We start from the raw sequence: 10,145 nt of genomic DNA, 5'->3' as shown, positions 1-10,145 counted from the left end.
GCCCTCTCCTCTCAAAAAAAGAAAGAAATAGTTTTATGTTGCCTTTTAGAAGTTACTTGTTTATAGCTGCTCCCTTTAACTTCCTTTCGCTATATAGACTGCAGCCCCATTATTCAGCCAGTGAGATTCGCAGATGTCTACTAGGTATCTGGCATCATACAGGGGACAGAGGGCAATTCAACTTTGCAGAGCCTCACGGGCAAGGGATCGAGCAGGACTGGCAGAGAGAATGCCGATCGATCGCGTCATACTCTGTGCATTTCCACTCTGACATCTTATTTCCATCCCACAGATGAGGCAGATCTTACTATACCACTTTCAAGTGTACATATCTTATAGTTTTATATTTCTCAGCCTCTCCTGGGCCAATCTCATTTAGCCCCCTTGCAAATTAAATGCATCTCATTAAAGCGAACCCATTTAGGGCAATGCCCTTCAGGTGTGTGCATCTTTGTACATCTTTCATTTTAAGACAAGTGTTTGATTTATTTTTCATCTCATTACACTCTTTAAAATTATGTGCATCTCATTACACTCAGCGCGGTGAGACGACTTATTTCAGGTGTAGACATTACACCCAGTATTATCAGGCAAGAATATTTTTTTCATTTCATTACAAGCCTTACAATTTATGTACATCTCATTACAATCAGCCATTTAAGACAATTCCCTTCAGTTGTGTATATCTCATTATACCTTTTCATTTTCAGATTTTTTTTTCATCTTATTACACCCAAGCATTATTCAGAGAACTCACGTCAGGTGTGCATATCTCACATTCACCTGTTATTTTGTGAATTTCAGGGTGGTGGTTTCTCCCACAGCATTGCAAAATTTTCATTACATGGAACTCATTTAAGGCTGGCTCCGCCCCCCCATGGGCCTCCCATGCTCCTTTGCAGGGAGAGGAAGAGCCCTGGGTTCTCCAGGATTCGGTCAAGACTCTGCTAAGAGCTTCTCCTGAGACATACACGGACCATCTAAGTTAACTTCCTCACTTGCACATTGAGGGGTTAGAGGAGATGGTCGCTAAGCTCCCATCAGTTGATGCTCCATGAAACTAGTCCTGCGGATGATGACGTGGGTCCCCAGCTTCTCCTGGGGGGTACTGCTCCACTCTCTGGACAGCCCGCCACCCCTGCTGGAGACATCACTGTCCAGGCTTTCAGAAGCCAGGGGGCTTCACGCTTCTGCTGCCCTCTGACGGGGTCTCACTGTGTATCCATGCAGGGTCACATTTTGGAAGGAGATGGAATAAGTTGGCTCTCGTGTTGGAATCTCCCAGCACCTCGGGGCCAGAGGCATCCTTGCCTCTCGTGCAGCCCCACCCAGGAGCTCTGGGCCCAGAGCACCTGGAATTGCTGGGCGGCCATCTGGAGCTGCAAGCGCCCAAGTTCTGTTCTCTGCTAAATCAGAGGCTCCCGGGCTGGGACCAAGGTAGGTGCATTGTAGACAGCACCCCAGCGATTCTGAACCCCTGCCTCACCCAGGCCCGATTTCAGAAAAGGGTCTGAGGTAGCAGGTGCCCTGAGCAGAAAATGCCTGATGCTCTGAGTATTGCCCCTCCCAGGGGTGTTTGTCTACAGCAGGAATCCAAGAAGAGAGGCAAAAAAAATCATTTCTTAGCCCGGAGAGGGTCAGGAAACCCAACCTGCTCGACCCATATAGGAACACACACACCGTATATTGTCATCTGCCTTTACCGTCCACCCCCAGCCTTCAGGTGCCCCATGCCTCCCAGGCGGAAAGGCTACATGGTACACAGAGCCACTCAATCCCTCCGCCTTCCACCAGGTTCCCAGATCTGCCTTCCAGAGACAGCCCAAAGAAGCAGAACCTCTCCAGACTGGTTAAATGTGGTCTTCAAGGCTTAGTGAATATGTGGGGAGCAGCATTTTAGGAGACCTGCAATGCCTTTCTCGAACCTCTTGAACTAGTCCTCACGTTCCCACCTGTCTGGCCTAATCATAAGGCACGTGAGGCTTCTCTGGGTCTGGGGTGGTCTGTGTGTTTCCTCTTCTGTCGCTCTACTTGCCTCCTTAGCAGTGAAAATAGAATCTTTTCGCTAAGTGCAGAAATACATGGGACTTTTCACCCTCCCTCCTGCACCACTCCCCTTGAATGAACCTGCTGAGAAATCAGAATATGACCCAGCTCCTGCCTCTGCTTTGTCTCCTTGTCCAGGAGTGCCCGGAGGCCACAGGCTGTAGAACCAGCAGGCGCTGTACTCGCTGGGCCACCAGAAAGCAGGATTTAGTGAGGATAGAGGGTAGGGGCTAAGGCTGAGTTTAGGGGAATAGCCCACTCCTTCTCTTGTTTTGTTTTCAGGTCCTCTGAGCCTATGGGATTGAAAACATGATCAGGTCCCCAACAATAGAAAGGCCACAGCACCCGGCCCTTTCTCTATGTTCCTCGAAGCTTACTAGTAAAAAGTACAATTTATGGAACGTTTCGCAGATATGCGAGACACTGTATTCAGAATAACCCTGGGACAATTACTGATATTAGTATTCCCATTTTTAAAATGAGGAAACTGGGGCTCAGAGAAATTATTGTCTCAAAAATGATTTAGCTAACATGGGGGCTAACCGGGTGGTGCAGTCATCTGAGCGTCCGACCCTTGGTTTCGGCTCCGATCACGATCTCGGGCTCGTGGGATCGAGCCCCACTTTGGGCTCCATGCTCAGTGTGGAGTCCGCTTCTCTCCCTCTCTCTCTGCCCCTCCCCCTGCTCTCGCTCCTGCTCTCTTTCTCTTTCAAATAAACAAATAAATCTTTTTTAAAAAATTATTTAGCTAACATGTAGTGGAGCTGGGATTTGAACCCAAGGCCAAAACCCATGCTCCTCCTATGAGGTAATTTGTCTCCCTAAGCCCCAGTGTGACCAGGGCCGGCCTTCAGGGTCAGAGGCAGAGGCCCTCCTCTTCCCTGCAATCTCAGACATGCCTGCATCCTTGCACCTGCCTTCCATTCTCTCCTCTGAGGACCCCACATGCAACAGCATTCAAAGATGTGGGATCCAAACCTTAGCCTGCTTCCCCTGACCCAGCAGAGCACCTACCCCATAGCCCACCAGCTCCTCACTTGAGCGACTACATCTGGGGGAGGAGCGAGGGGTGGGGGAGGGACCGGACCTCTGCACACTTTCCTAGGAGCTGCGCTTCGGAAGGGGGGCCCCAGAGCTCATCTTAGAGAAGAGGCTGCTGTTGACCATCCACATACTGGGATAAAGAAGTGGGCAACAGCAAGGCCAATTGGCCTGTGGCTAACGGCTGCTTGGGTGTGTTGTAGAGACCGCGGCGTGAGGTCGGGAACCACTGAGGCCCTGCGATCTGTCGGTGATGACAGCTGACATCCAAGCCTCCTCTCCTACCCGTGAGGTGACTCCTTCCCTCCCATTCAGAGGACAAGGCTAGGCTCTTGGGCTCTTAGGCTTGACTGCTGAGAGTAAGGGCAAAAGCAGGTTGGAAGGGAGATGGCAGAGAATGTGTCCCCAGACAGAGCGGACGGGCCGGCAGCTGGGGGGCACTGTCAGACCGGGCAACCCTCCACAGGGAGAACACTGTTGGAGGAGGGGAGGAGAGGATGGGGTAGAAACGCTCCGGACTGGAGCCCAGACCCCCGCTCTTCCTCTAACTTGCTTCTGCGGTCTGCTGCTGTCAGGCAGGTTGTAGGGTGGAAGAGAGAATGAGGAGGGGGACATAAGCTTAGGGGCAAGAGCCAGAGAGAGGGAGGGAGAGAGGAACTAGATGTGCATGTGTCTCTGGGGTTTTTCAGACAAAGCTATTATCAAAATGCCAACCAGCTCCTGCCTGGCCAATTTGCATACTCCATGCTGTGCTCGCTGAAGCAGGATGAATATGCATGAGGGCTTGGGCGGGGTGTGGAGCTGCTGGGCTGTGGGCTAAGGTGGCTCATTGTTCTTTTAACAGAAAGGCATTGATACAAAGCCAAGGCACCTTTCTGGTCAGCAGAGGGGCCTCTGCTTCCCGTCCCTTCGCGAGGGAGGAGGAGAGCGAAGCTGAGGCTCAGACAGAAGGCCTGGAGACTATCCTCTCATCCTCTCAAGGAAATAAATAATCAGGCGCCATCAAGAACGCAAGTCTCTTCTCCAAGAGCAGCATTTAATTACTCTGCCCTCCACGCATGCTAATCACGGAGGCTGGCTCGGTGATGGGACTCACCTCTCCCTATTTTGTGCTCCTGCTGCAAGGCAGGCTGGGCGCCCCGGGGTGCTCCGTGCTCTTGGGCCTTTGGTGAGACCCCCGATGCCACAGTGCCTGGGTGAGGTGGGAGGCAGGACACTGCAGGTGCTTGGAGCAGGCACGGAAGGACTGGGTGCTCATCGGAACCTGATTTATGGTTCCTTCTGAGACACCTGCAGGATGCACCTCCTCACTGACCATCCACATCTCTTCTTCCCTAGCCACCAGCTAGACAAAGTCGTCCTCCAGACCGTCCAGCAGGCACGAAAAAGCTCTCTTTAATTTTTCAAAGCCAATTTGTCCCACAAACGTTGGGGCCACAACACTCTTTCCTGTTAGCTTTTCCTGCTGAGTTTTCACACCTGTCTCCCTCCTGAAAGAGAGACGAGGCCAGGGAATGTTTGGAAAACGGCTTGTCCCCCTGGTTGTTTGTTTCAACCGCATGTAAACGAAGGCTGGTGTCCGGCTCTACCGTGGAGTTTCCTTACCCAGACTTGATCACGTGACACTTGGCAAAAGCCACACTGGGGGCCTTTACCACGTCCCTCAAAGCCCACCTGCTACCTACTGAGGAGGCTGCCCGCAGACCCGGGCTCCCCGGTACCCTCGCTGTGTGCGGCCAGCCGAGACTGGACTTGAGTTTGTCCACAAGGGCCACCCGCAGTCTGAAGCGTCAGTCCCCCTTGGGGCGCCTCCCCCGTGCTTCTGTAACCAGAAGGATGAGCAGAGGGGAATGCTGGGGGCGGGGAATCGCGTTCACCTGAGCACCACACTTCGCACTCAGGTTCAGCCTCCATGCAAAGCTTCTCCAAGCCTTAACGCAAATACCGATTGCCTGGAGAGCTTGTTAAAATGCAGATTCTGATGTGGGAGGTCTGGGCCGCGGCGTTTTCTCACAGTCAGCTCCCCACGCTGAGGAGCAAGGATAGAGGGAAGGACATGCACAACCATGACAATCAGACCGAACATTCCCCGCTAAGACTGCTGATGGGGACAAAAGGCAAGACAAGAGGAACCACTGTCCCCACCTTTGCCTGCTCACCTCCTCTAGCTTGAGTGTATCCCTGACACTTGAGATTTATTTTTAACTGCCAGCAACTTTGATTAGCTTGTCTCTGCTGCCTCAGACACCTGCTGGCAGGATACACTGGGGGAAGGAATGGCTGACCCAGATCTGACAAATGCAAGGCAGGAAGAAAAGCTCTGGAGGATTCTCTGCTTCCTTTTTGCTGAGACGGGTGAAAAACCCCACAGCCGGCAAATGACCTGGTGCCCCCAGTGACCCTTTGCATCCTTAACCACAGTGCCAATGAATGCAGAACTGAAGTCCTCTCCTTCTGTCAAAGCCCTGGGACTCGTCCGTGTTGGCCCCTAAGGATCTGCATGGGTGCCTGTGGTTGCTTGGATTCTCCCATAGCAGCCAGGGCTCTACCCGTGTTGACATTCTGCTCCCGGTGCATGCCTGAGCTAGAGCTGCAGGCCCCGGAGCAGCTTCCCTGGAGGACTAGGGCCCCCTCACCCCAAGCTAAGACGGCTGCTGCTCGGCGGCCCTGCTCCCAGAAGAGCAGAGGCCCAAGAAGTGAGAGGCAGGGCACCAGGGATGCCTTCTACTGTCACCCACGTTGACCCACAGCCTCCCGCGGAGCTGCCGGTGTGCGAAAGTATGGCTTTCTGTTTGGCACGTTCGGTCAAAGCAAACGCCATACGAAGAGCGAGTGCAAGGGGGCAGTCTGACTCTACGCCTTCTGAACGTCACTGCTGGCTGCTCTCCTCTCCGTAAAACCTGGGCGACACCATTGCCTCCTCCCGATGGGACACTCGGTTATGACGTGATAGGGTCAGCGGCAGGCACATGGCAAGGGCTCTATAAAGGTTTTTGTTTGAAGATGGGGCTGCGGAGGGGCGCCTGGGTGGTTCAGTCGGTTAAGCGTCTGCCTTCAGTTCAGGTCATGGTCCCAGGGTCCTGGGATCAAGCCCCGCATCGGGCTCCTTGCTCAGTGGGGAGCCTGCTTCTCCCTCTGCCTTTCCCCTTGCTCGTTCTCTCTCTCTCTGTCAAATAAATAAATAAAATCTTAAAAAAAAAAAAAAGATGGGGTTGTGGGAATTCATGGGGCTTTTGTCATTCAAGCCAGAAGATGGAAGCCAAGCGAGTTCCGAGCTCCGGCTATGTTGAAATCAAGGCAGCATCCAGGTGTGAGGACAACAGTCACCTGCTGGTCCCGGGAGCAGCAAAGCACCCAGGAGTCGGACCTCTGGGGCTGCCAGAAGGGCAGGGGAGGGAGCGCACGGCCACAGGACACCATTCCCCATGGTCACTGGGGCGTTGGGGCAATGGCCGCGATCCCCCAAGCTGGGCTTGCTAGCAGAGCTGATTCCCTCCAGCCCCCGAGCCTTGGGGTCCCCGTGGAGGGTCTGGCAAGGGCCAATGTGGCCATCTCAGCGGGAGCACGGGCTGCACCTCGAGACTCACTTCTCTGCTAACTTCCCCCTCCCCCGCTGGTCTGACACCCCCCATCAGTAGTTCCTAGAACACATTGCGCAGCTCCCTTTACAGTTGCCAAGCAGCGAGATCTTGGGGGTCTGTGGATGGCCTGCTCCTTCTGACTGTGCCCCGTGCAGCGCCCCCACGGCCCACGGCGGGGGGCCCACGCTCGGGTCCCTCCACGCCCGGCCATCTGCCGTAGGCCCCGGGACGTCTCACAAAGGCAGCTCCGCAGCCTTTCTCTCTCCAGGTATGACAGACCACACTCTGGGGCACATGAAGAATATTAATTAAATGAAGGTTTATTTCAAAATTAGTCTTAGAGGGTAAGCTGTTTTCGAGGGCTGGAGCCAGGCTACATCGTGAGCGGTGAGAGCGCCTGCCTTCCCGCCTCCCCCCCGGCGGGGCCGAGAGGCGCCTCACCAGCCCTGCCCCTCAGTCATGCATCCAATGATCACTAGGACTAGAAGCCAACAGCAAAGGACCCCGCGCGCTTGCTCATGTTTAATCCAGGTTAAGCTATACACGTTTAAATACACGTCGGAGGTTACGTGGTGTCATGCAGTCCCTGGGATGGAATGACTCTTGCTCTGTGACCTCCGCGGCAAGACTGGCCCTGAGGGCAAGGTTAGGTGGGGCAGAGCACTGCAAAGAAAAGGCGAGAGGAGAGAGGTCAAAGCACAGCGTGGGTCAGGACCTGCCAGCCCAGGGTGGCCCCGGCCGAGAGGCGGTCCTATCCCGAGCAGCGAGCCGCCCCCCAGAACCCAGGAATAACTGCGTCTTCCTTCCGGAAGAAGGATGAGATGATGGGAGGTGGCCCGTCTGGTGCGCTGATTAGGTCTCGGATGCTTGTGTGCCTGGGTTCAAACCCTGGATCCGGCCTGTGCTAATTCTACGACCTTGGGGAAATCGCTCCACCTCTCTGCGCTCGCTCCTCCGTGTGTACAATAGACGGTGCTTCTGCCTACCCCACAGGGTTGTTCAGAAGCAAATAGAAAGCGCTCAGTAAATGTTAACTAGTTTTATGAATTCACTGACATTTCCGTGGATCACGGTGGGAAAAGGGGTCCAGCCCTCAGGCTCCCAGACTTACCGAACCCATTTCCACAGACCTCCTTTGAGAAATTGGCTTTGAAAGCCTTTAAGAGGCAGAAGTTCTTCCCTATGTTTAGCCTGAAGTCCTCCTGCTGGAATTTAAGACTAATCTTTCTGATCCTTATGGAAACAATACCACCCAGAGGTTCTTAACCGAGATCCACAAGCCTACTGGAACTGCACCCAACGTCGTGTGTGCATGTGGGCCAAAGCTGAATGAAATTGAGAATCCAGACAATGGATGACCAGCAGTGGATATTGTTATGGCCTGAATGTCCGGGGCACCCCATGTGCAGCTGTATTTGGAAATGGAGCCTCTAAGGAGGTAAGGTTAAATGAGTCATAGCATGGGGCTCTGCTCTGATAGAATTAGTGTCCTTATAAGAGGAGACACCAGAGAGCCCTAGCATTCTCTCCCTTCACGTGCACACAGGAGAGGGAGGCCACGTGAGGACACAGCAAGAAGGTGGCTGTCTACAAGCCAAGAAGAGAGCCCTTGCTAGGAACTGGATTTGGTGGCATCTTGATCATGGACTTCTAGCCTCTGAAACTGTGAGAAAATACCTTTCTGTTGTTGAAGCCCCTCCCCTCCCCGCCCACCACCCCGGTATTTTGTTGTAGCAGCCTGAGCAGACTAATACAGATATTGACGTCACAAAAAGAAAGACAACCAGAGAATATGTGTCTCTTAATGGAAGTTTAGCACCACTGATCGTGTAATGTTTATCAAAAGATTTGAGAATGAGTCTGATCCAGCCTCTAGCTCTGCCAGCTAACAAGAAATACAAAAAATGGAAGAACAGGGGCGCCTGGGTGGCTCAGTCATTAAGCGTCTGCCTTCGGCTCAGGTCATGATCCCAGGGTCCTGGGATCGAGCCCCACATCGGGCTCCCTGCTCCGCGGGAAGCCTGCTTCTCCCTCTCCCACTCCCCCTGCTTGCGTTCCCTCTCTCACTGTGTCTCTCTCTGTCAAATAAATAAATAAAATCTTTAAAAAAAAAATGGAAGAACATATTAAATTAAACCATGGGGACATAACCGACTGGCGGAAACAAGCTGAAACAAGGAAATTCTATGGGGCAAACAACCTGGTTTCTCCAAGAAATAAATTTCAAGGAACGAGAGGAAAGGAAAGGGAACATATATATATATAAAGAGATTTAGGAGACATATTATCCAATTGCAATGTATGGGCTTTCACTGGATCCTGATTCAAATAGACTGAGAAAATGTAACAGGGAAATGTGAGCACTGATTGGATAGTCAAAGATATTGAGACATTTTTTATTTTTCTAGTTGTGATAACGATATTGTGGTTAGGATTTTTTGTAAAGAGTCCTTATGTTTTAGAAATGTACACTGAAATACTTATAGATTAAGAAAACTGATGGTTGGGATTTGCTTCAAAATAATATGGAGGGGAGAAGCTGGGTAGGGGTGTAAGTGAACAAAGATTAGCCATGAATCAATGATCACTGAAGCAGGATGAGTACATGAGAGTTCATTATTCCAGTCACTCGACTCATATATGTTAACAGTTTCCTTAATAAAAGATAAAACAAAAGTCAGGAAAGGATGTAGCTAGGCATGACTTCAAGCAGCTGAGACTAGTACACGTAGCCCGGGGCTCTGGTTTTTCCCCACGGAATAGCCTGAACTCTCCAGAACTTTCACAATCTGGTTTCACTGCTCTAATGTGGAGGCGCTCTGGTGACTCCAGGGTGAAGGAATCTCCTTCTCCCGCCTCCTGGCAACATGCAAGGACAAAACCCCATTCCTGTGAGGGCCTCATAATCGCCCACCGGCGGCCCCTGGCCCTGTGTGCCCTGCGCGGTCTGGGTGGAAGGACGCTCTGGGAAGGCTGCGGAGCAGAGCGGCCTCCCAGCCCTTCAGCGGCAGGCCTGGGGAAGGGGACCCCGGGAAGCCCCCGCTCCAGGGGCCCCAGGGGCTGCTCTCACCTTTTAAAATGTAGTCCGTTAGCAAAGTGGGCACCTTCTCATTATCCTCCTTCATGGCAAAGAGAACTAGGGAAGGAGAGAGAGAGAGAGATGAGCCGAGATGCCAGCAGGGCATAAAGCTCATTTCTAGGGAGACAACCCACCAACCCAAGAGTGAGAAATGATTCAACAAAACCAGACATTCACTGAGTATGGAGCAAACGTCTAGAAGCTTCTGTCAAGCATCAACATTCCACATGCTGATGGAGTAGAATACATCCAAAAAGTCTGAGTGGCCTTTTGGTGACTTTATTTTCTTTTATATTTTACTTTTTTTTTTTTTTTTTGCTCATCTGTATCTCCACATTATTTCCTAAGTATCTATCTTTAATAAGCATGAAAAGAAATAAAGCAATTTTAAAAAGAAT

At 52.0% G+C, this 10,145-nt stretch overlaps 1 protein-coding gene across 4 annotated transcripts in view; it reads right to left on the bottom strand.

Moving 5' to 3' along the window:
- Positions 1 to 6,970: 6,970 nt before the first annotated feature.
- FEZ1 (fasciculation and elongation protein zeta 1) overlaps positions 6,971 to 10,145 on the bottom strand; it is a 44,475-nt gene continuing 41,300 nt past the window's right edge. For 3 of the 4 annotated variants that reach the window (XM_081799159.1, XM_081799162.1, XM_081799160.1), the window contains 2 exons: positions 9,739 to 9,804; positions 6,971 to 7,331 (listed from right to left, as the gene is read on the bottom strand). In XM_081799159.1, coding sequence (XP_081655285.1) covers positions 7,315 to 7,331; positions 9,739 to 9,804 — 83 coding nt within the window. In that variant the 3' untranslated portion in view covers positions 6,971 to 7,314. Of the gene's footprint in view, positions 7,332 to 9,120; positions 9,323 to 9,738; positions 9,805 to 10,145 lie in introns of those variants that run through there. The other variant, XM_081799161.1, reaches the window with a different exon arrangement.

This window comes from Leptonychotes weddellii, chromosome 11 (genome assembly GCF_054177405.1).
Source record: "Leptonychotes weddellii isolate Sample4059 chromosome 11, ASM5417740v2, whole genome shotgun sequence".
NCBI classification, from domain to species: domain Eukaryota; kingdom Metazoa; phylum Chordata; class Mammalia; order Carnivora; family Phocidae; genus Leptonychotes; species Leptonychotes weddellii.
This window is presented reverse-complemented; position numbering and strand designations above follow the sequence as displayed.